The sequence below is a fragment of the Malania oleifera genome, chromosome 11 (assembly GCF_029873635.1).
Source record: "Malania oleifera isolate guangnan ecotype guangnan chromosome 11, ASM2987363v1, whole genome shotgun sequence".
NCBI lineage: Eukaryota > Viridiplantae > Streptophyta > Magnoliopsida > Santalales > Ximeniaceae > Malania > Malania oleifera.
The window spans coordinates 72,166,862-72,193,371 of NC_080427.1; the positions used below are offsets into that span (position 1 = coordinate 72,166,862).

The window sequence follows — 26,510 nt, forward strand, 5'->3', positions numbered from 1 at the left end:
TCATTTGAAACATTTAGTTTCATAGTGTTTGGGTCGCTGATTCTGATCATTTGCCCTCTTTTGGGGGTCATCCCTCTTATGGGGGTTTGTTACCTCACGTCGATGCTAGTAATTATTTTGACCACGACTGCAACCATACCCACGACCATTCCTGCAGCCTCGCCCTCGACCACTAGATGTGTTTACATTCACTTCAGGGAATGGGGTCGAACCAATTGGATGGGTTTGGTGATTTCTCATCAAAAGCTTGTTATTTTGTTCAGTGACAAGAAAACATGATATAAGTTTGGAAATTTTAGTAACTTTCCTTTCTCTATATTGTTGCTGCAGGAGCACATTAGTGGGATGGAAAGTAGTAAAAGTTTTTTCTAACATGTCTTCATCAGTAATATTTTCTCCGCATAACTTTAGCTTCGAGCTAATTTTATGTAGAGTTAAGTTATATTCGCTGATAGTTTTAAAATCTTACAACCTTAGGTGCAACCATTCATATCGAGCTTTTGGTAAAATCACTGTTTTTTATGGTCAAACTTATCCTTTAAATTTCTCCATAGGACGAGTGGTCTTTAACAGTGAGGTAATCCAGTTTTAATTCTTCTTCTAAATGATGTCGGATAAAGATCATGGCTTTAGCGCGATCTTGCTGAGATGCGGTATTTTCATCTAATATCGTATTTCTTAAGTTCATTGCATTCAAATGGATTTTTACATCAAGAATCCATGAGAGATAGTTGTTGCCTTTGATGTTAAGGGGAATAAACTCAACTTTGCTTAGCCTCGACATTTGAATAAATTAACAATAATAAAGCGATTTAGAAAAGTGAAACATACTAACTGAAATAAAAAAGAAATGGTAATATAATATTTTTTTTTTCAGGAGATTAAAAGTATACCGTCTTTAAGAGGTAAACAATTACTATCTCTTATGGAGATTAAATATATTGTCTCTTCAGGAGACTTATCTCTTCGGGAGATTAAATATATAACCTTTTCAGGAGGACTATTTTACCATCTCTTCTGGAGATTGGTAATATATATATATATATATAGACAATATAAAAATAAAATCAGTCATTGAGGCAGTATTAATAAATAAAAATAAAATCGTCCACTAAGGCGGTATATATATAAATATATTAGTTGGGTAGAGCTTCGTACTAATAAGGTGTTATAAAATAATACAAGAAAAAATAAACGTGGATAATCAGAATGTAATGAAGATAAAAAAAATAAAAAAATAAAAAATAATAATAAATAAAATGAGACCGGATTTACGTGGTTCGGTTTATACCTACTCCACGGGCGGATAGGATGTAAAATCCACAATTTTAAGAGAAATTACAAAATATACCTGACTTTTGTACAAATATTTCACCTTCTTACCTTACAAAATATCTCACTTTATCTTTTTTTTCCTACTTCTTTTTTCTCTATTTTCTACACACTCAATATTCTGCATTCTATATTTTGCACTTTGCACTCTTCGTTTTTCTCACCTTATTTCAATCAGGTGATTCCTTTTATATAATCGTGAGAGAAACACATGAGGTTGTTTGATAATAATAATGGATTGGGAAATATGAGGGAAATAGGGCAGGTATATGAAAGACATGAATGGTGACTTCGACCCTTCATTTCCCAACATTGTATATTTTTTTCTATGACAAAATTCTTTTTTTTTTCAATTACATAGGAACTCTAGCCACCTATGAACCCTTCGGACCCCCTAATGTTGTACCAAACCTACAGATCAGCGTCCTCCTCCTCCAAGTCTTGCTGATCAGGATAAAGTCCGAATACGAACACGACTTTTGTGTACGGTCTCCACTGACTCAGAGGAAACTCTCACCATCTACGGTCTCTGCTAACTCACAAATCGAATTCTCGGCATCCACAAAATTCTTGATCAAACAGGTTGTTGAAAAACCATATCTATTTCAGTTTTGCCTGAGAAGCATGTATCAAAAGCTCTGCACAACTGGGCCCCACCCTGAAACATGAAGATGAGCCAACGGCTTGACTCTGGGAGACTCCATCGCATGTAATCCCTTCCCTGAGAAGTCTCTCGCTTGCTCTCTCTGCCCCCTACTTCCAGCTTAAATTCGTTGGAATGTCTCACATCCTGCAACTCTCCTTCCCTATATTTGCTTATGAATTCTCAAGAAAGTCCACCAGAGCGAGTGTTCGCCTTCTTCAAATCCCATTCTCGTCCACGCAATCTGGTTCCCAGGAAGCAGAAGGAGACGAGGGGCCTGACAATGGGAAGTACGCTCTTTTCCCTTTCACATGTTGTTTGGTTTCTGAGAAAACTGAGGAAAAGAAGGAAATTTAAGCTGGAACCTTATGTTTGACGTTCGGTTAACTGAAGCGGTATATTTTGTTTCTGTGTTGTTTGTTGCAGTGGCCGGGGCCAAGAGCATGTGATTTTGGTGGAGAGATATAGCAACGGCGCTACAAAGAGGTCTTTCGCTTTTTTTTTTTTGCGGGTTGAATATTGAACGCTGTAAGTAGGCTTTGAGTTGTTTCTCTGGAATTATGGTTGTGCAAACAGGTACTTTTTAGAAGATGACTTGCAATTAGGTACTTTCCTCGAGGAAAAGGAATCTATAAATAATGGGTTCCAGGGCTTGCGTTTCTGTGACTCAGAATTGTCCTGGCTTCCTGATATCGTCAAAAATTTTCTTTTACCTGCGGGCTTCCCAGGTGATGGACATCAGTTTCTTCATTTTATTTTTATTTCTTGCATTCCTTCATTCAGAGCTTCTTATTTTTATCGTTGTTATTTTATATACTGATTCTATTGGTTGTCTGTTTTGTGACATAAAGGAAAATGCTTATCTTATAGTTGCTACTAAATGTATTTATGTCATGCATATAATGGATTGACTAGTGCAGGTGCATTTTAATATTAAAAATATATTTATTGGTGAATATATTTTGGGAAGTGAAATGAATCTTCAATTTATTAATTCATTGATACATGAATTTCATTGATTTATGAATTTTAAATATTAATTTCTTAATAATATGAACATACATCTCTCTCTCTCTCTCTCTCTCTCTCTCTGTTAGCCTTGGTATATTCCCAAGAGGGGGTGAATTGGGTATTTAAAATTTCTTCCTAGGTATGTTCAAATTAGCAGTAGTAATACTTAACATAGGATCTGTCTATATATTCATAAATCCAAATGCGCAGATAAATGTAAGGAGCGGAAATGAAATCATGCGCAACATTCACACTATAACATATACGTGCAGAAATATAAATTGTAGAAATATAAACAATTCACACATGATATGTTATTGGGGTTCGGTCAATACTGCCTACGTCCCTGCCTTGGCTCACTAGCATAAGGATTCCACTAATACTCACTTAATGGGTAGAGCAACACCGGTTACAATCAGGTCAATTTACGGGACTGACCTCAACCTACAATCGCACCTTACTAGGATGGTGCACCTAACTTTCCTAATTGGGTTTAAACCAATCCGGGACTATTCAACAAGGCTAGTCTCTCTCTTCAAGCCCAAGCCTAGAATACAACAAATATATGAAAATTTACGTGCAACCAAATGCTTCTTATACAAGCTGATATTTATCACTAAGCACAAGCACTAATCAATGCACCTCAAATAGATAGGAACTATAAGTTCAGTGCAATACATGTGCAATAACACTCAATCTAATATCAATGTTCAATCAAGCACAAGAGTGTATTAACAAACTAATCTTTGAAACTAAGTAAAGATAAATCTCAATCAAGGTTTAGGGTTTCAAAGATTCAAGCCAATGGAAATTTAGAATATCTCAAAAATAGTTTTTCTCAATATCAAAGTACAAAGAGATATTTAAATATGATTTTGTTAAAATATATTTGCACACATAAAATACAAGCCCTAATGAGTCTTGCAATGATAATGCAAAGACCCACTTAGCTCTAAGAATTTTCCCAACCAAAGATTTATCAAATAAATCCAAGGGGAAAACTCTTTTGCTTAATCCTCAAATAAAAATAATTATGCAATACACAAACGAGTGTTTTTAGCACAATAAAACGATGAAATAAACACTCACAAGGCTTTGATTTCTCAAAAGAAGGATAGTATATGAGTGTATGGGGTTTGTATGAAGGAATAGGGCCCTCAAAAATTCAGAGGAAATTTTACTAATTAAAATCCCTAATCACATACTAATTATTGCAAATGAGGGTATATATATAGCCTCTACCAAAAATATGACCGTTGGGACATAGAGGGGATAATAAATTTGTTTCAAACCATTTTACCCTTAATTAACCCGAGCTACTGTGGTTAAAAATTAAGCAATTCGAGAGTTTTGGGCGCCCGAACAGACACAACAGAAAAAGTCATTTTTGAATGTTCGGGTGCTTGAATAAGGGTTCGGTCTGCTGAACCGAAGGCGATTTCAAAAACCGCGGTTCAGTTGCCTGGTCCTGACTTCGGTTTGCCGAACTCATGTGTTTGGTAGCCCGAGGCAAATTTGAATGTGAAGTTCGGGTTGCCGAGTTGGTGGGAAAAGTCAGAATAGAGGTTCTGTTGCCCGAGGACGCTACAATCAAATTGGTTCGGTCGCCCGAAACCAAGTCAACCTTTTGACTTGTCAAGGGTTCGGTCGCCCGAGGTGTTTTGAACACCAGGGGTTCGGTCGCCCGAAACCTCACAATTTTACCCTCTAAGTCCTATTTTACTTCAATTAATTGCCTTGATAATATATATGATATTGGGGACCATTTTACGTGTAAGTGCAAGGACCTAGGGTCTTTTCTAAAATTTTAGGCATTTTAACTTAGCCTAAAAAACCCGGCATCGGTCGACCGAAGGGTGCTCCCTAAGGTCATTCTAAGGTCTTGAGCTTATAGTCCTATATGCATGATATGCAGATTATTACAAACCCATTTGAAATGAAATTATTATAGACCCGATAATATTACAACAAATAATAAATGTGTCAGAGTCTTCATATTTCTTCAAGTTGGTGCATGCTATGAATGTAATCCAACTTAATATGATTCTGCACACGAACTTGAAAGTCATCAAATACCAAGAGTATTTATCATTATCAAAATCTTGTATGACCTATAAGGTCAACTCTCTCTCTCTCTCTCTCTCTCTCTCTCTCTTCCAAGTATATTCCATATTAATTTTGCTCATGTATGGAAAAGTGTGTAGCCCATAAATAAATCCTTTAATAAAAAATCTCACTTGAAAACTTAAAGTTTTCTATATAATCTCAGTCCTAGATGGCTTGGCCATCAAGAAATGGTGTTTCTAGGGTCATAGGGTGGAGCTCGAACTTTTCCATTTGCGCAGAATTGGTGAGTCATCTGATTCTATTGAACCATTGTATTTTGGGAGAGTCAAGTTAAGAAGTGATCTATTGCATTGGTTTGTGGGCAAAGCTTATGCTGTAGAGCACTTGAGTATCCTTAAAGCGATCGAGATTTTTGTGTTGCAACCTACTTGGATTTATGCTTCTAGTTTAATATTTTTGTTATTTGTTTTTATTTATTGGCACATTTCCCAACAATTTTAAGGAGATCCATAGATGGACTCTATACTTGAAAGACCCAATGGAAATGTTGGAGAACTCAATGAGTTCTTTTGTTTTTAGGGAGTGCATTTTAAGAGGTGAAAATGGAAGGTACATTTTTACCTCAACACATAAATGTAGATGAATTTTCAAGCACTAACCCTATGTTTGGAGAGGGGTTGGATTTGGATTTGGATTTGTATTGGATTTGAATGAGATGTAATATAAAATATTATTGAAAATTTTCCAAATCCACCCAAATCCAAATCTAAGGGCCGAAATCCTTGCTCCCAAATGCAATGTAAGAAAAATTTGAACAACATGAAAATGATGAGTATTTTGTTGGTATTATCTTTTAAATTGCCTTGTGGATTGTTTTTATTATTATGATATGATTTTCTCTATAAAGGAAATTTAGAAAGGTTTGCAGAATAAGTATAATATTAAAGAGAGAGGCTGACTTGGGACAGAAACAGAAATCAGAAATAGTAAGAGAAAGAGAGAGAATTATGGGAGAGAATTAGAAAGAAGAAGAGAAGAAGAGGAGGAGAAGAAGAACAGAGAAGAATAGAGAATAAAAGTGGCTGACAGGTGAGAATTGAACAGCGCAGAGAAAGACTAAAGAGGGTTAGAGACTGAACAAAGAAGAAAAGAAGGGTTAGAAACTTTAGGACTAGCATAATCCTTGGGTTATGGCTTGGAGATATGCCGATATGTATAAGGAATTGGACATGATGAGGGTTGAAGGAATATGAGTGAGGTTCAAAGGAACATGTGAAGTCGATCCCCCAATCTAAACTTGTGGAAGAGGTGTGGCGGATGTTGGAGGTATTAGTCCCCTTGAAAGGTGTCTGAGAGACCATGAGATCAAGGTAGGGGGGTCTCTTTGGGTTGACAACATGTTGTTATCATGCCCCTTAGAACTAGGAGGTAAATTGGTAGGAGGGTTCAAGGTAGCCCCTTGTGGTTGTGAAACCAAGGTGGATACTTGAATGATTGTAGCTAGTAGCTGCTGCGTGATCAAGTAGCTGTTCTTCTAAAGAACACCAAACACCTTCTCTTGGGAGGATGGATCTGCTTCATTTGAGTCATGTAGGTAGCAAAATTCAGGGATTCTTTGTGCTTGGCAAGATAATCGCTGAACTCTACTTGATTCTTAATATCTTGAGTGGGCTGAGTAAGTGAGTATTGGAAACTTTTGGTTAAATGCCTATCTTCTTTTAGTCATAATCTTGCACAATCAAACTCCCTAGTAGAGTCGCCAAAATGTAGAGGGGTTCTTGAGTGGGAAGGAGAGCATTTGTTGCATACAGGTAACAAATGTTCCAAAGAGGACTTAGAGGAGAACTAGGCAAATTCCAAGAAGCTTAATCATGTATGGTGGCAAGTGGGTTAAAGAATTCCCTAAATTAGTGGGAATCTAAAGCAAAGGGGTCGAGAGGAGAGCTCAATTGCTTCATTGTCATAAAATCCCCATTGAAGAATGATTGGGGGTATTAATAGGGGAAGGGGAAAAGGGTGTGAGATGTCATCCTCCAATAAGAGAATGCCATGTCGCATCTCAAGTAATGAAGAGTTGACAAATAATTGGACAAATCAGGTCATTACACGTAGTTAGGGTAAGAGAAAATAAAAGGATGCACGTGTCACGAATGAGATGTGGCGGGGGCTTGATTAGCTCAGAAAAAGGCTAAAGGTTCAGTACCCCCTTTAGTGAACCCTAATTCAAGATCCATAAGCCTCTTGAAAATCCCATGATCTTCCATGTGTCTCTACGTTCAATCTTGACACACACTGCCAATTTTGACCCATAAGAATGCAAAAATAATATAATTAATAATTAATTTAAAATTGTGCAATGCATAAATTCCACAATTCTTCTATGTCAATTTGGTTGTTAATGATGCTTTTGTTTTTGGGGGGGTGGGGGGGAGGGGGGGAGCACAGGGTGGGGAACCTTTCTTTGTTTCTTTCTTTATTGGGTTTTTTTTAGTATTCCTACAGGAGGGATGTCAGGATTTGGAATTTAATGCCACCAATATGTCACAAACCAGAAGGCTTCTTAGGGTTTTGTCTCCTCATGTGTGCGATGTGTTGTCTTAGACACATGCTCACTTATTTCTCCTTTGTTATATGACTTGATTTTTGTGGAGCAAACTTTTTTGTTTGTCTGGAGAGTGTTGGTTGTCTCTGGGCATGTTGGAGGATTTTATGGCAATGTACAGTTTTTGCTCTCTTATGGGGGATTTGGCTGGATAAGAATGCTTTTGTTCTCCAGGATCAGTCTTCATCTTTCAATTTGATTTGGGATCTTATATTAATTTTAGCTTCACTTTGTATATTTTTTGCCACAATGATTTAGGAGTGTGGTTTCTTGAATATTCTGCAAGATTGGTTGGCTTTGCTAGTTTGATTTGGGCATTTTTGTTTCTCTGATTTTATCTTCATTTTTTTTTCCCTAGTTGTTTCAGTTTGGAGGATTTCTTATGCTCCTTGTACTTCCTTTCTTTTCTTAATATAGTTTCTTTTTCTATTAAAAAAAAAAAAAAGAATCTCCTGGGTAGTATGTTACTGCCATGAAATTATGTATGCTATTCAGTAAACATTTTATGGCTTATAGAGTGCCAAAAAAAGTTTATTTGTTACCTTCTAAAGGAATCACATGTATTGGGATTTTCTCTTGGTTGATATATTTGGACTGGAGGTAAGAATGTGAACATCAATTGTTGGGTGTTGCATTGAAACTCGAAGGTCAGAAGTTCGAATCATGGAATGAGTCTCACCAATAGCCTGGGGGTATGACTGCATATATTGTGCCCTTCCCAGACCCTCAATTGCGTGGGTGCCTTCTGCAATAGGTGTTATATTTATTATGAGATTATGTGCCATTACCAAATGGTAAAAGTGTTGCAATCAAACTAGAAGGTCACAGGTTCAAGTAGGGGTGAGCATAAATCGGCCAAAACCGAATTAACTCATTTAACCAAATAAATTCAGTTGGTTCGGTTCAGTTCAGTTAAAAATTTATTTGGTTCATTTCAGTTTTCATTTTCACTTAATTTTGGTTTTTGGTTTGGTTTAGGGCTTAATATGTTCGGTTATCCGAATTAACCAATTAGTATATATATATGTATATTATATATTAAAATTTTAACTTTCCCAAATCAGTTCTGAATCTTCTGACCCTGGAGCTTTCTACTCTTCCATCTCTTTGAGCCTTTGACAGTCGCCCACTCACCCTCATCCCTCCGCCTTCCCTTTGCTCTGGAAATCTCGTGGCGCTACCAACTCAGCAGCTTCTGTCACGGTGTCGCCCCTTTTTCTCTTCCCTTCAGTCTTTCCTTACTTTCGGTAGCTCATGTCACAGCTTGGATAGTTGGACTGCTTGTGAGCTTAGAGTTTTGGCATCATTAAAACTCTATGTTTTGACAGGTTAGGGTTCTGCTCCCATCACTGCTTATGATGTAAATGGGCTGATTGTTACTGATGAAATTGAGTACTGACAGTGGGTTGGGCTGGTGACTGATATGTAGATGCCTAAATGGGCTAGGCTCTATCAGATGAATAAAAGCTAAGAAGAATGCATTTTAAAAACCAGTTAATTGATTTAACTGAATTTCAGTTTGGTCAGTTTTGGGGTTCGGTTAATATAAATTTTGGTTCAGTTTAGTTAACAAGATTCTTTAATTATAATTTTTTGGTTAATTCAGTTAATTAACTGAATTAACTGTATTGACTGAATGTTCACCTCGTTCAAGTCACAAAAGCTACCTCTCCTATTGTGGAGGTATGGTTGCATATATCATGTTTTCACCAGACCCCTAATATGGCCTGGGAGCTTTGTGCACTGGATTTTGCGTTTTTGATCTATTTGAAGTTTTGAACTGCCCAATAAGTGGACTATGGATGGTTATTATTTTATCATTTACACCTCTTTTTTCTTATGAGATGAGCTAATGGATGAACTATGCAGTCATAAAATATTTTTTTCATTGATCTTCTACATCCTGTCGTTAATGATTCTGTTTTAGATAATGTTTATCTGATTACCTCTGTCATGTCTCATGCAGGATCTGTTTCAGATGATTACTTGGAATACATGCTGCTACAGTTCCCCACCAATGTTACTGCCTGGATCTGTCACACATTGGTGACATCAAGTCTCCTAAAGGCATGTTAATCTTACTCTTTCCTATATTTTTGTTGGGCTATTTGAAAACGGAACTAATAAACATAAACCTTCAATTGTTGATAATTGTGGCAATCATTTCGAGAATTATGTTATATATGAAAAATTCTTTCGCTGAAATTCATTAAATTAAGTTCGTTGATTATGCTGTGTGGATTTTTGTTTGGTGTATTTTGTATACAGTTTTTGAGGTAGTAGATAAGTCCAACACTACAATTTTTAGTGAAATTCCATCTACTTTGCTACTTGCTTTGTGTATTTGACATTTTCAACTAAGTTTTATTCCAGTTTTTGCTGGACTTTATTCATAATTGTGATACATATGCTCAATATTGCGGAGAAAACTGAAAAAGGGATGATAAATTTTTTAAATTGTGTGTTTTTTTTTTAATGTTTGGCTGTCATCGAAAGATTGAAATTTAAAAGCTTTCATCATCTGAATAAAATAATCATTTGAGCCTTGGTGGGTGAATTCTTAGTTTTGTTGGGTCCCAAATGATGGATATGGCAGCTCAGTTGGAGCATTATGGTAAAAGTCTATCACCTGTTTTTCTTCCCTTTTTTTTTGGCCTACTGATTGAATTTCATATTCATTATTGATATAAGTTATCACTCTCCTTGGCACAATGGTAAGGGTGCTACAAACCAGACCAGGTCAGAGTTTAAAATCATAAACACAGCCTCTCAATTAGAGGTAAAGCTGTATGCATCATGCCCCATTCTAGACCCTTGATGTGTCCTAGGGAACCTTGTGCACTTTGTGATATGTATGTGTGTGTGTGTGTGTGTGTGTGTGTGTGTGTTTGTGTGTATTTATTTATTCATTTTGTTTTTAAGAACTACTGATCATAGTGCCTTCTTAAACAAAAACAGAAGAAAACAAAAGTACCAGTGGAGTTTCGCTGCAAATTCCATGCACTTTTAGCAGTGCAAGTTTATCTATCTTGTTGGATGATTTTCTTTGGCATGTTGATGTTCTGAGTGTCATACGTGGGGTCTGACATTAAAATTATCTCTTGATGCTCTGTTTACTTCCGGCAGATGCTCCACTAATCTAAACCCACTAACAGCACAGGCTGTTGGTGTTGGCTCTTTCTCAGGATCTACTGCCGCTGCTTCAGCTGCTGCGATTAGGTGAGCTTTATTTTGATTTGTATATGAATTCCTTTTTTGTTTCCTTTTTTTATGGAAGTTTCATGTTCAGAAATTATCAAGATAGCTTTTCCCTGTTTAAGTTCCCTGACATATGGACAGAAAGGCAGCTATACATACAGATATGATGAGATATAGTGAGCGAGAGAGATGGCGAGTGTGTGTGTGTGTATTGCACTGAAGCATCAGTTTTAAAAAAAAGATTTAACTGTTTTTGCAGATGGGTGTTAAAGGATGGCATTGGAGCTGTTGGGCGCTTATTGATTGGTCTGGCAATCAACAAGAAAGTTGAAGGAAGGAAAGGCTTGTGTGCTGAAATTTATAGTAACTGCTGCTTTTTTCCCCCTTTTTCTCTCCAGGTGGGCGGTTTGGAAGCCTTTTTGATGATGATCCAAAACAATGGCGCATGTATGCAGACTTCATTGGCAGTGCAGGAAGGTCTCTGGAACAATAATTTTGTTTGAAATGAGTGCATTCACATTGAATTGGATCAATAAATCCATTCTATATGATACTCTATAATGCAGCATATTTGATCTCAGTACACAATTGTTTCCTACCTATTTTCTGCCGCTGGCATCTGTTGGAAATTTCGCCCAGGTATTCTAGTGATCTAGTCAAGTACATTTTCTTATACCTCCCATTTCCTAAGCTCCAGTATTTTTCTGTAAAATTATGCTTATTCTGTTGCAACACAGACACAGCAAGAAGAGTGTCTGTGAGACTCAAATGTTTGCGAGTATTTGACCATTCGTGCTTGTGATTGATACTTAACAGGCCGTAGCAAGAGGACTGAAAGATCCATCCTTCCGTGTGATTCAAAGCCATTTTGCAATTTCAGGAAATCTGGGAGAAGTGGCAGCAAAGGTATGATTTGTAATTCTTCATGGTTATAATTTTAATTAATATGCACTTTTCTTTTTCATTTTCTCCTTGATCAGTGAGAGCCTTTTCATTCTTTTCATAACAGTGTCGCAGGAGAATCTGCTGTTTGCAATTTTAGTCTGGCTAATACGGCATAGATTCCTGGTTGCTGGGTATAATTTAATTCTTGGAAGTGTTGGTCTCAACTTTGCCACTCCAAAAATAAAGGGCCTGCTCAGAAAATAAGGCTAATTTTCTAGAAAATTTTTCCATGTAAAATGGAAAAAGCATAGTTTATGTTCAAATGCATTATTTTCGCAAATGTGAAACTGAAAAAATCACATTTTTTAATTTTTTCTTACTTGTATTGAATGCTGAAAAAAAAAAAATATTCGATGTTTTCCAAGATTTTCTTTTATAATTGAGGTGCTGTTTTCCTTGCGTTTCCTATTTGTAAAACATGGATTCTAATGAGGCAGAACAATGCATCATGGCAATGAGCAGGGGCTTCTCTTGGTACTCTGTTTGATCTCTATCACCCTGGATCTCTTGCAGTCAATTTTGTCTCTTCAGTGACTTGCTCACTCTTCAACCTCTCTTCATTGCCTACCTTGTGCAATTTTCCTGGTTTGAACTTTTAACTTGATGTGATTTTGCTGCTGTTCCCCTGCTTTTTTTCTTTCTTCTTTTTTCTTATTTATTTATTATTTATTTTTTTCTGAGTTTCTTCGCTGTAATTTCACTGCAGTCATCCTGATATTTTTTCTATTTGTTCCTGTTCTTTTTGTTTTCTGAAAATTTTCTGGTTTCTTATTGAAATTTTGCTGCAATGATGCAATCATTCTCTGGTCTTTTTCTAATTTTATGCTGCTTTTTTATGCAGATTTTCTAGTTTTTTGCTGAAGCTTTTGTTGCAATTTTCTGGTCTTTTTTTTTTTTGCTGAAAGTTTCCTGATTTTTGCTGCAATTATTCTGGTCTTTTTTTTTGTCTGCTACTGTCTTGCTGCAATTTCCTGGTCCTTTTCTTGTCTTTTTATTGCATTTTTGCTGAAAATATTTGGGGTCTATTAGTTGTAAAATACTTTCGTTTTCCATTTTCAGATTTCTAAATAATTAAAAATGCTACCTTGTTTTTCAGTTTTCCAATATTTATTTAGGAAATCTAGAAAACAATAAAAAGTTGTTTCTCAACTTTTCTCATACAAATTTGGAAACTCGGAAAACATGGTGGCTTTTTTTGTAATTATTTGAAAATTTAAAGATGGAAAATAAAACTATTTGCCACAATTGGACATTTGTACATGGCCTCAGTTTTTCTATGTCATGGTTTTGATCTTTTTTCAATTTTTTATGCTGCATTTTTCAAAATTTTAAATATGGTGCTGAATTCTTTTTATGCAAGTAGAGCACCATTACTATTTGACTGCATTTTCCAATTGTCAAACACAAAAGGCTAGTTTTTTACATTTATGACAAATGAACAAGTTTTCCAATTTTTTCATTGAAAATGAAAAAAGGGATTGAGATATTCAACTTTTCATCCAACTTAAATCATGGAGATGAAAGTTGGAAGACAATAGGAAAAATATTCTGTAGCTGAACTTGCAATTTTTCATGGCCTCGCTTTGAATAGTGAGGTATAGAACAAATTAATGCATTGCACAATCGTTGTATATTATTTATACAGAATGATAAAGGGGTCCTGTTTTGAATGATGAGGAACATAACCTCAATTTATTACCAGCCGTTTGGGGCAGGAAATCATTACCCTTGTCTGGGTATGAATAATGATATGTCATTGTGTCAATACTTTTCTGTGGCACCTCATAAGTTGCTACATATGGGAATGGGCAATGCATGTGTAAACAGCCTTTTATACATGTGGTCAAGCTTTTCATAATAGTCTGTGCACTTTGTATGGAATATGGAGGGTATCTAATCTGTTTCTTGAAAAGGCATGGTCTCCTCACATTTATTTGAATTAACATTTCAGGAAGAAGTTTGGGAAGTAGCTGCTCAGCTGCTTGGCCTTGCTTTGGGTATACTGGTTTTGGTATGTGTAGTTTTTGGAGATGGTCTTTGTATGTTCTAATAACATCAAGCTGCAGGCAGCCAACCTAATTTTTATCTTATGTATGCAATTACTGCAGGCTACTCCTGGCCTTGTAACGTCATACCCAGTGTTGGCATTAACGTGGATAAGCATACGGCTTTTGCACCTTTGGTTACGTTATCAATCTCTTTCAGTCTTACAATTTAACACAGTAAGAATGTTGAACATATGTTTCCTTTTTCTTTAAAAGGGTAAAAGACACTGACCTCTCCTAGGTTTGGCAGGACCTCAGGACCTCCCTTGAGGTTTCGAAAGTGCCAGGATCCTTTCCTAAGATTTCAAAAATTCCACAAACCCCCCTTGGGGTTGCTAGAAAGATACAGACCTCCCCATATATTTGAAAAAATTAATAATATTTTTAGGGGTATAAGCGTCTCAAAAATCAATGTCAGAAGAGGTATGTGGAATTTTTAAAATCTCAGGGGAGGTCTATGGGATTTTTGAAACCTCAAGGGAACCTCAGGTGATGTTAGTGTCTTTTGCCCTTCTTTGAAAATATGAAATTTCATTTAAGTTGGAGTAGATCCTCATTGTGGGATGAGCTGGAGTTGTGCTTGTTAGGAATATACGAACAAATTCCCGAAACCTGTGAGAAACAAATAGAGAAAGAATAACGCCAAAGAAAAATTCAATCACACGTACAAGACAATATTTACGTGGTTCGGCAATTTTGCCTACGTCCACGGAGTTGCAGGGATTTCAATATTATCAGGAAGAAAGCACAGAGAGTGTGGCGATACAATTCTCTCGCTCTCGTTCTCTCTCGCGGATACAACCACTAAAACCCTAATCACCCGAAAGCACCCTTTTATATGTTGCGCCTCACGGCCCAAGCCTTCGCTCCATGGACTAAGCCTTAGGATAGAAATCTCTAATTAAATAGAGGTTGGGTCGTCATCCAAATCAAAACATAACTAGGTTCCACAAAAGCCCAACAGTGCTGCTGTTACATTTTCCCAGGAACGAAACTTAGTGAGGTGGGAAATCTGAGGGGAGCAGCAAATGACATTGGATTTTGGATTTTGGATTTCTTATGTGTAGGCTGACTTTTTATCCCTCAATTGACACGCAGATAAATCTCAAGCGTGCTCGCATACTAGTAAAATCACATGTAGTATACTCCACTGTTCCTGGTATACCTTACTCTTCTTGGTTCTTGGATCAGGTTAGTTTATGCTATGACCCTATTGATTTAAAAATGCTTGATTCAGGATGTGTTGATTGCAATAGGATAGAAGATATTTTGTCATGGGAAAATTTCATGAAGCCACGAATTGTGTTGGGCGTGTCTTTGGAGGAGATGGTTTTCAGTGACAAATCGCTTACTGCGGTATTTCCTTTGCCTTCTAGTTTTACAGCATTGTCATTCTTCAGAATATAAAGCATCCATCTAAGCTCTCAAGTATTTAGAGTTGGAGAAGTCGTATAAATGGAATAATTATAATCACATTTCGTATGGGATAAAAAGCACTCTTTGTAATGTCTTTTTGAGAATCTCCCTATATTATTTTCTTGAAATAGGTGAAGACACTTCTCAGATTATATGCAGAGGAGAAATATATTCTCATGGTGAATCAACAGAAAAGAGAATTTGAAGTCTTTGTTTCTTTCAAGGTATGCACTTAAAATGCTATATCTAAGTAGAACTTATTGGTGATTGATATGACTTGGTCAAAGTTGAAAGACGTCTTATTACAGGCAGGAGCTACAAGTCTATCGGTCTTGCGAAGTGTATGGCAAACCTATTGGCTACATGAGAATTGGGGTGGGCTAGATAATATCTTCAATCAACTTGAGCAAAGCCTACTGGCATTGGAAGATAGGTTTCGGAATTTTCTTCAACAGTTGGAGGGAGTTGGATGGGATACCAATCAAATTAATCTGAGGGTGCCCAAGGAAATTTCCATTGAGGAACAAAGTCACCTCTAATATTCTGTTTTCTGCACAAGGTGAAATGTTTTGCTTGCGGTTTTGATCCTGAACATTCCTTGTGCTCCAGAAACTATGTCTATCGAGCCAAGAAACTGGCATTGCCTGGACTGGTGGACAGTGCAGCACACTTGAAGGCTCCAGACCATTGTTTGAGAGAGGGGTCATTTTCCATGTGCCATTTTTATTTGAAAATGAATCAAAGCTTGGCGGGCGCCTCGACTGTTGAGAACATTTTTTAGAGTGAAATGTCGTCGTCTTGGGTTGGAATAAGGAGGGATTCCGGCAAGGATTGGCTTAACCTCATTCTATAAACCAAGCCCAATGGACGTTGCAGTGAACTGGAAGATATCTATTTAGATACTTCTCTCATGCTGATAGGGTTGGAGACCAGTGACCCTTTGTTTCTGGACACACACACGTTTATTAATAAAATAAATGCTTTTATTTTAAAAGTATTCCTTTGTGCTTTCCGAACATTTCACTTAGGTTATGTTTAATTCATTGGAATATTTATTCTGCTAGGAATATTTATTCTGCTAGAGAATAAGGTGAAAGTGTCATAAAACACTAGACTTAGATTAATAATTTATAAAAAAAAATAAAAATTACTCCTACTAAAGCTAATGTTTTTCCATCACTGAGGAATATTCTTCGTCTATTATATGATACTGACTTACATTAATTTTAAAATTGTCATTTTCTTCACAATGACAATACATTTTAAAATTTATTAAAATACTTGTACAATGATCTTTCTAATTTTAAGAATAAAATTTCTTTAAATATAACCTTAGTTATGATGTGCAAGATGTTATTGAGGAATTTGTTAACATTTATCAGTAGGATTGTTATGAGACGAGAAATTTTTCTTGTGACATGCTTAATGTCTTAATATTTTTTTGTTTTCAGACAGTCAGTTTCAGGTTGAGGGTAAAGGAGAGTTGTATTATGTAGCTAATAGCTAACGTAAAATTTGTCAAATTATTATGATATAAATCTTTATTGATTATTTGTTGGGGTGTTCCCTATGAATGATGTGTTGCAATTAGACCAACTAGGTGTAGCGAAAGGTGAGCGAGGGTGGGTTGGGTTGGGTTGTGACCTCTAGGGATAATAAAGGTTATAAGAGAATACATGAACGATATGGACATGGAGACAAAAATTACTCTAGCGAGATAGTTTTAGACTTTACCATGTCATGTGATTTTATTATAATGAATAATTATTTTAAGAAAATAGAAGAAAAGTAGACACAATAAAATTTTATTTTTTTCTTTAGTAGGAGGGTATAATTTATCTAAAAGCTTAACCGCACAATATAGAGTTTTAGTGTTAGATATATGTATTAAAAAATGGAAGATAAATGATAAAATAAATTAATGCAAGAGAAGTATGTGATAGAATTTAAAGGGCGAAAATATAATAAAATTCAAAAGTAAAATGATCAAATTATTTTACATTATAATATTTTTTTAATTTTTATTCTTTTGAATTAATTACAGCTATTTACTCCCCATCTTTTTATGTCAAAACTCCTCTCCTCACGCGGCAAAATTAAATTGAAACAAATCCCAACGGTGTAGAAATTCAAGTAGCGAAGTAGATACAGAGCCTTCCCCATTTCTATTACCATAAACCCTAACAATGCTCTCTCTGCATTTCCTGGTGCCGCCAACCATCTGCAATCTCTCTCCTCGCCTCAGCATCGCTTCTCCGAACCAACAGTTTCGATGCCCCACCTGCAGCGTCGATCGGCGAGTGCCGTCCCCTTCCGTACAGCTTCCCAAACGGCCTCGCCTCGAACCCACCTCTGAAGACTTGCTGGACAAACGAAGTGTCGCCAGCGCCGGAAATACGGCGGAGGAACAGATCCTTCCAGCTGGGCTCCGGCGGGAGTTGCTGCCGAAGCACGTAGCGGTGATCATGGACGGGAACAGGAGGTGGGCGAGGCTGAGAGGCTTGCCGGGCGCTTCGGGTCACGAGGCGGGCCTGAAGTCCCTGAGGTTGCTTGTGGAGCTCTGCTGCAAATGGGGGATTAGTATTCTTACTGTTTTCGCGTTCTCTAGTGACAATTGGACTCGACCGAAGGTCAATTTGGCTCTTGCTTTATTCCTCTTTCTTGCGCTGTCATTCTGTCAGTAGTATTGACACTGATATGCTTTTCATGCTGTGATCGATTTGGTTTGCGGCACAGTTGGAGGTTGACTTTTTGATGCGTTTGTTTGAAAGAGGATTGAAGAAGAATCTGGAGAGCTTTTTGAGGTATGCGTCTTGACGCTTGAGGGCATTTCATTTTGGATGCTGAATTTTCAAAATGAATTTTGTGGCTAGATGTTCAAAATTCTAGTTTTAAATGTTTTTTTTTTTAATGTTGCTAGGCATTCTATCTTTATGATTTATGGAAATGTTATATATGATTATCATAATCAATTCCATGAAAATGAAATAATTTTAGCATCGAAGATTTGTGTATTTCTCTCAATCCACAAGGCCCAAAGATTTGCATGAACAGTGCACTCCCATAAGGTCTCTCCCTTTTTCTTTTCTTCCTTTTTATAGAACCCTAATACTGCACCAAAAAGAATTCATCCACACTTGGGAGGCTACCCAAGTTTCACCAAGAATAGAGAACATAGTAGACCAAAGCTGTCAGACCACCCAGCAATGTAAAAAGAGATACACTGGTTCATTAGATTCCAAACACATCATACAGATAACTGGGCTTATAGCCTTGTAGGTTCTCCTTACCTGCAACATGTTATTTTTATTATTCCTATCAAGAATCAAAGTCCAAAATGAATATGTTGATTCATTGGGAGACTTTATCAAATGAGACCAAGAAAACAAAAATGAATCCCAATCCTTTTAGTTTCTTAAAATGAGGCTTGCAATTTGATAGAATATTTTTCTCATTATGTCATGCTCATAAAAGAGGTGCCATCTTTGGAAGGACCGCTTGAATAGATTTTTAAACTCTTTTATAGCCCAAAATATCACTAGACCTTTTTAAAGCGCACAAGTAATTCCCTTCTTCTTCTTTTTGCATGAAGGCAAAACAAGAATAAAATGAAGTATGGAAACTTGTATTAAAATTATACCAAATGATGTCATCTCATGTTTCTTTCTCTCACATGTGTGACCCATCACATAGATGTTGGGGTTACTCCTTGTTAATATAATTGATGTTGGATGCATGAATAACAAATGAGTTAAATGGTCACCATTGCCACGCTGAATGTCAAAAGTAAATACCCCCTTGACCAAAATCCTTACGACAATATACTGTGCAATCAAATAAGCCCTCCTTTAAAGTTTTTTGCATTTTCACTATACATGGTTTGAGATTTCCAAGAGCTTTGGATGGCTTTACCAGAGCATAGCAAGTATTTGATGTGGTGGTATATGAGCTAAAGTCATTCCTTTGTTGCGCTATGTTTTTTTTTTTTTCTCTTTTGAAGAATAGTGGCAACTGGCAAGAGGGATTCCTAAACACATCATTCGAAGGTTCATTATTATGTGACATGTATTTATATACACGTTTTGAGATTCATCAATCTTTCTTTTTCTCCAAATTTCAAAAGGAGAATTCATGAGGCGAGATCCCTTAGTCCTCTTTGGTCCATATGAATACTGGTGCCATGATACTTGCTCCCCTTTTTCACAATCAATAGTCACATAATGTTCTCTTTAGATTTTTTTTTAATAGCTTTTGAATATCCTTTCATCAAAGCTACACCTTGACATGATCAAGGTGCTCATCCCAATTTTCATGCTCAATAATGCCCCCTAACCATTCAATGATGACATAAGAAGCCAAAGTTCTTTTTTTTTCTAAAGAAAAACATGGAAGTTCCCAACAGAAAAAAAAGGATTCAGGTATCTATAGAATCAAGAAAACTTTAAATATTCTTAGAAAATTAGAAAAACTATCAAAACATTAAGGGGTGTTTGGTTCGCGGAATCTTTCACATTCTCGAGAATGTGATGCCCATAGCATCTCATTTCCACATTTGTTTGGGGCCATTGAGCACCGAAATCCTATGTGACAAGCATCTTAACATTCATAAGAATGAAAGATTCCTACAAAACATAGGCATCCCATTCCCACCCTCTCCAAGGGTAAGTTTCATGGGAAGCCCATTTCCATGGGAAGCCCCATTCCTGAAGACAAAGAGATTGAGAGCCACAGCCTTGTTGGGTATTTGCTTCTCAAGTAAATAATTATTATTGATTTTCATGAGGATAGCAGTCCAAGAAGCTTTGTCTTTCTAGATTAGAGAATAAGGGCAAAGGGGCTAACACTAGGCTCATGGATAAAATGAGAAAAGAAAGATATGCCCGGATATATTATATTTTAGTTCACTAGGAATGGGTAGTTTATGTAAGAATCATAACAATCAGTTATACTCTTAAAATTGGGAAAGTCTATGCACTCAAAATATCATTAAACCATTTCAAAACCCACACATGATTCTCTTCTTTTTTTGTATGAAGGCGAAACAAAAATAAAATGAAGTATTGAAAGTTGACACTCCAATTATATGAAGCAATGACATCGTGTGTTTGGTTATCTTAAATGTGCAATCTGTTAGAAAGACATCGGGGTAATTCCTTGTTAATATAATTGAATATGGATGTGCAAGGAACAAATAAGTCAAATGGCCATCATTGTCATTCTCAATGTCAAAAGTAAACTTCCCTTGACATAACTCCTTAAAGCAATGAATCATTGTTTGACCAAATAAGCCCTTCTTTATAAGTTCAGCTATTGCATGCTCTTGAGATTGCCAAGAGCTTTGGCTTGGTTTGCCAGGATGAAGCAAGCATTTGACTTGTTGGTATACCAGGCAAAGTCATTTCTTTGATGCAACCAGCATCTTTTACTTTGCAAAATGGCAGCAACAGGGATGTCCAAACATATCATTCAAAAGTTCATGATTATGTGATATGCTTTTTATATCCACCTTCCAAGATTCATCGATCTTTTTTTCCCTCCAAGTTTCAAAAGGATGATTCATGAGGCAAGATGCTGCATTCCTCTTTTTTCCATTGGAATACTTATGCCATGCTACTTGCCCCTTTTATGACAGCCAATAATCACAATGATCTCTTTTAGATTTTTTAATGGTTATTGCATACACTTGCTTCAATGCCATGCCTTGTACATGATCAAGGTGCCATTCTTGATTTAAGAAATCAAATTATCATGCTCAATAGTGTCCCGTACACTGCCAATGATGACGTAAGAAATCAAACTTCTTTTTCTAGTATAACCAAAGGGTGACTAGTAGAAAACAAAATAACAATTTTGAATGGAATAAAAAAAGAGACATTGAATATTTTTAGAAAATTATAAAAAATCATCAAATCACTAAAGCTAGCTAGTATTTTGAAAACCTTTCCAAACCAAAGTTTCTATGTTCATTTCAATTCACTTGGAATGGGGCAAGCATGTGAGATACAAAGTAATTAATTATACTCTTGACATTGGGCAAGTCTATTCACTAGGAATGGGACTTTTTAGATATTTAAGACAAATTTTGTTAACAATGATATGCTTTGATTGATTCACATTAATAAAGCACTATAACATATGAGCCACTCATAATTTCTCATTAGGTTCTTAACTTAGGTGGCTCTATGCAAGTGGTTGTTGGTCCCCTAGGAAACCCAAAAGGGGGGGTGAATTGGGTCTTTTTTTCTAATTTTTATGACCCTTACTCCTTTTATCAAACACTTGGTGAGTAATAGTCTAGTATGTATATTCTAGTGAATGCGTTGTGGAAGCTTATATAAGAATAAGTTTATGTTCGCTCACAACTCATCCAGTATGCTTCAATAAGCCAAGATAATGTATGAAATATGCACAAACACAATTGAGCAATTAATTTGATCAAATAATAAGTAATGTAAGAGAGGAAGGGGAGAAATGCTCAAACTCTTTTATAGTGGTTCGGTCTCCTTCACGAGCACCTATGTCCACTCTCTCAACCGAACCGAAGTCAAGGTTCCACTAGCAAACTTCTTGCCTTTCAATTGGGGCAAAAGCACAATTACAAGGCCTAGCCTTTCACCGGGACTAGAATACAAAACAAGCCTTTCACCGAGGCTCAAACAACACTTACAATGATGAGAAATTACAAATGATATGTGACTCAGTATCGCTAAGTAGATTGATGCCACAACTCAAGCTTACAATTCAAACTCTTTCAAAGAAATGAGACTTGGAACTTGAAGAGAGTTAAAACTAATGAAAATAACTTTTACAAGAAAGTGCTCTCCTAAGCAAGAACAAAACACTCTATCACTTAGAAATATGGAGGATGAGAGACCACTTTTGTAGCAATTTCTCTTATGCTTCTTCCTTGAAATTGGACTTCTTTTATAGCTAAAATTGTCCACTATATGTTGGAGAGGTTTTAGCTCCATGTGATTAAAGTTTGAGCTAAACAAGCAATGATATGACAAGAAATCTAATTTTTAGGTGAGATGATATATTTTATAAAATCACAAACAGTCAGTAAATACCAAATACAATTCTATAAAAATTTGTATTGACTTATCAACAAGTCTAGTCTCCAAAGAAAAAAGAATCACGCCAATCGGAGTAGCCGTTGAAGAGGTAAAATTCAAACACTATAGATATGTTGAGCTTCTTTTATGATTGAGGTTAGAATATGTTGGTTGATTTGTATAATTCATAACAAATCAAAGATTTATTAAAATTAAGTGTGCCATATCGTTCTGGAATCCCCATAACGTCTACTTTCTAATGAAAAACAATCACGCCAATTGGAGTAGCTATTGAAGAGAAAAAATTCAAACACTACAGATATGTTGAGTTGCTTTCATGATAGGGGATAGAATTTGTTGGCTGATTTGTACAATTCATAACAAATCGAATATTTATTCAAATTAAGTGTGCAATATTGTTATGGAATTTCCATAACGTCTACTTTCATATAAAAAAAGAAAGAAATATTTTCCAAGATTCTATAGTAAGATATGTCTAATTTATTGCAGAATACTCATTTCTGGTTCTGACTTTATGGTAGTGCAGAATGATCATATTGTATTAATTATTAATCCTACATTATAGTTTCAAAACGCCTGTATAAAATTTTTCTGGAGAGAATGATGAATCTAGTTTTATATGAAATAATATTATAATTTTTGGACTCATGTAGAATAAAATAGAATTAGATTCACAAATAGTATAGAATTATAGTCTGATTTTTCCTTAAGATATAGGGTGCACTTTTACAAAAACACCCATTTTAGCTCTAGATATATAAGAGTCAAATTAAATATTCTTGAAAAGATTTTTAAATATATAGGGCCTTGACAGCTTTCAAGAAAAATAGTCATTTTACTATATGATACTCAAGTTGGTACATATGCTTTTTGGTTAGATATTAACATACTTAGTCCTAAATACCAAAAATGATTTTCATATATGAACATAAAAGAAAATAACTATCACATAATGATTCATGGAGTACAAATTCATATAACATATGCACAAAATAACTATCACATAATAATTCATGGAGCACAAATTCATATAACACATGCACTAATTTTTATTTGTTTTGTCATCATCAAAATCAATATAAATCCTAATGGGCTAACAATCTCTCCCTTTTTAGTAATGACAAAACAATGATGCTTTATATTTTTTCTCTTTTTCTTGACATTATTAAAAAGAAGATAAAATAAGGAATTTAGAGAAAATTTGACATAATATCCCCTTAAAATTGCATTTCTAATGTACATGAGAGAAATATTATATATATAGTGAGAAGATTTGCATTTTGAACCTCCCCCCTCAAAATATGCAAATATATAAGCTCTCTCTAAATATAAGCTCCCCCTTAATGTAATTTCCCCCTTAATGTAATCTCCCCTTTATATATAAAGAATCATGATATGCAAAGAAGGAATTATGAATTTTAATTTGGGCAAATCTACCGAGAACTTAACTGTAAAATTGCTAAGTTATAAGTCCATAAGTCCAACCTCTTTTCTAATGAAGTTAAAATTCTCTTCATTGAGAGATTTAGTGAAACTATAAGCTAACTGATCTTTGGTCCTAATAAATTATAATATAATATCACCTTTTTGAAGATGATCTCGCAAGAAATGATGACGAATGTCAATATGTTTAGTTCTTGTGTATTGAATGGGATTCTTGGGAAGATTGATGGCACTAGTATTGTCACACTTAATTGGAACCTTTTTAAACTTAAGACCACTGTCCGCCAAAGCGTGTTTCATCCATAATACTTGAGCACAACAACTACTGATTGCTACATACTCCGCTTCGGCCATTGACAAGGCAACCGAATTTTGCTTCTTGCTAGCCTGTGAAACAAGAGATTTTCCAAGAAGGTGACATAACTAGCACTCTTTCTATCCAATTTGCAAAGACTCAAATTCATGATTTTCAAATTCTTTACCATGGTTACTTCTAATTTTCAAAATCATATAGCCTCTTTCATTTTGAGCTCTTTTACAAAAATGTTTAAATTGTGAACAAGCCTCATTTTTATGTGTCAAAATAACACCATGTGAACGTTGAAAAATTGTCAACAATCACAAATGCATAGTATTTTCCACCAAGTGAAACTACTTTTGAAGGGCCAAATAAGTCCAAACGAACAGGTTGCAAAGGTATAGACGTTGAAACCATATTCTTGGATTGAAAAGATATTTTCTTTTGTTTTCCAAATTGGCAAAGGTCACACACTTTATCCTTAGAAAACTTGATTTTGTAAAAATCACTTATGATGTTTTTCCTAGAAAATTTTGATAATGATATCACGCTACAATGACCAAGCCTTCTATGCCATAACCATGAATCCTCATTCAAGGCACTCAAGCACTTAACATTTTGAAACGTCATCATCTCTAAGAGGAACAAAAACTAAATTATTGTTTTGATAAAAAACTTTACACACATTGTTTTGAAAATCTACTTTATAACCTTTATCACAAAATGGACTAATGCTAAGTAAATTGTGCTTCAAACCATCAATATGTAACACATTATCTATAGAGAGTGTTAGAAATACCAACTTCTCCAATGCCTATGATATTTTCCTTGGCATTGTTGCTGAAGGTTACATGCCCTCTTTGTTGATTGAGTGAAACATGTTGTAGTCACCCGTCATGTGCTTTGAGCATCCACCATCCAAAAATCACTTGTTGCCCTTCTTAGTGCTCTTAAGGCAATGTACCTGCAAAATTAAAGTCAAGTTTTGTTCTTTGGTAACTAGACTTTCTTGGGTCCTAGAATATTAGCATATGTTCCTTTTGGAACCCAAATAGTAGCAATATTACACTTTCCATTGAATTTATAATTTTTAGGCAACAAAACTCTCTTTGATCTTAAAGTGAATTTTTTTTTTTAGAGAATAATCATTTTCGTAGTGTCCTTTTACTCCACAATTATAACATGTTTCAAGAGGGCTATGCTCATGAGAACCTTTAACAAAATAGTTTTATAAAACTTTTGGCCTTGGCCAACCTTACAGCCTATCCCGGTTTTATCAAAATAATATCATTGTGTTGCCAAAATTTTATCTAAGTTTTCTTTTCCTTGGGCGAACTTGGCTAATGCAATTGTAAGTTCAACCACCTTTTTTGTCAATGCCTTGTATGATTCATTTTTAGAACATGAAGCATTTTGTGTTTTCAAAGAACCATTTTCTTTAATCAAATAATCTTTTTAGCAAGCTTTCACATTTTTTTTGTTTGTAAAATTTCATTTTCTAGAGTAATATTGGAAAGCTTTCTTTTTGTTTCTTTACAAATTGCTTGTGAATTCTTAAATTTGATTTCTAGACCATCACATGCATTTGATAATTCTACACAAGATAAACATGAGGAAGTAGATAGTACCTCATTATCTTGGAATGTCATAAGGCATAGATTGACCTTGTGCTCATTGCTTGATTCATCTTTTGAGCTACTATCTTCACTCACTTTAGTTCCCTTAACTTGGTTTGTGCCTTCATATGTGGCTTCCAAGTTATCCCATAATTCTTTAGTCGAGTTACAAGAGGATATTTTATTAAAATCATTTGCATCTAAAGCACAATAAAGGATGTTCATTGCTTTAGTATTTACTTGGAGTAGTTTGAGATCATTATCATCCCACTCATTTTCCAACTTGGGTACACTAGTATTTTCTTCTTCTTTCATGGGAATTTGTGGTCTCTTTTTTATGACATTTCATATATCATAAAAGTTTGCTTGAATGAAAATTCTCATCTGAGTTTTCCAAAAGCTGTAATTCGAGTCATTGAACAATGGTGGTCTAGTGGCAGATTGTCCCTCGTGCAAGGTCATGCTAATTGTGGTTTCCATGGATGTGTGATCTTTCCTTAGAGACTTGCTAAGGTCAATATTTAGAGCTTAGCTCTGATACCAATTGTTGGTCCTTTAGGAAACCCAAGAGGGGTGAATTGGGCCTTTTTCTAATTTTTATGACCCTTTCTCGTTTTGTTAAACTCTTGGTGAGTAATAGTTTAGTATATATATTCTAGTGAATGCATTGTGGAAACTTAGATAAGAATAAGTTTTTGTTCACTCACAACTTACCCTATATGTTTCAATAACCCAAGATAATGTATGAAATATGCACAAACACAATTGATCAATTAATTCAATCAAATAATAAGTAATGTAAGAGAGAAGGGAGTGAA

General features: G+C 35.5%; 2 protein-coding genes across 4 annotated transcripts in view; both read left to right on the forward strand.

Annotated features, from left to right (window-relative positions):
* The first annotated feature begins 1,935 nt into the window (after positions 1-1,935).
* LOC131167282 (protein root UVB sensitive 5) lies at positions 1,936-16,253 on the forward strand. Of its 2 annotated transcripts, none has more exons than XM_058126028.1 (15): positions 1,936-2,265; positions 2,402-2,461; positions 2,552-2,703; positions 9,622-9,722; positions 10,816-10,874; positions 11,113-11,159; positions 11,252-11,330; positions 11,435-11,492; positions 11,670-11,759; positions 13,750-13,809; positions 13,907-14,020; positions 14,942-15,002; positions 15,081-15,199; positions 15,391-15,483; positions 15,568-16,253. In XM_058126028.1, the coding sequence occupies exons 1-15, from the start codon at positions 2,111-2,113 to the stop codon at positions 15,796-15,798; spliced, it is 1,479 nt and encodes a 492-aa protein (XP_057982011.1). In that variant the 5' UTR covers positions 1,936-2,110; the 3' UTR covers positions 15,799-16,253. The 2 variants fall into 2 exon arrangements, with proteins under 2 accessions (XP_057982011.1, XP_057982010.1); XM_058126027.1 differs by having other exon boundaries at positions 1,937-2,265; positions 11,420-11,492.
* A 1,082-nt stretch (positions 16,254-17,335) lies between these two features.
* LOC131167283 (cis-prenyltransferase 4, chloroplastic-like) overlaps positions 17,336-26,510 on the forward strand; it is a 28,808-nt gene continuing 19,633 nt past the window's right edge. The window contains exons 1-2 of one of the 2 annotated variants that reach the window (XM_058126029.1): positions 17,336-17,889; positions 17,996-18,063. In XM_058126029.1, coding sequence (XP_057982012.1) covers positions 17,446-17,889; positions 17,996-18,063 — 512 coding nt within the window. In that variant the 5' untranslated portion in view covers positions 17,336-17,445. The remainder of the gene's footprint in view (positions 17,890-17,995; positions 18,064-26,510) is intronic. The other variant, XM_058126030.1, reaches the window with a different exon arrangement.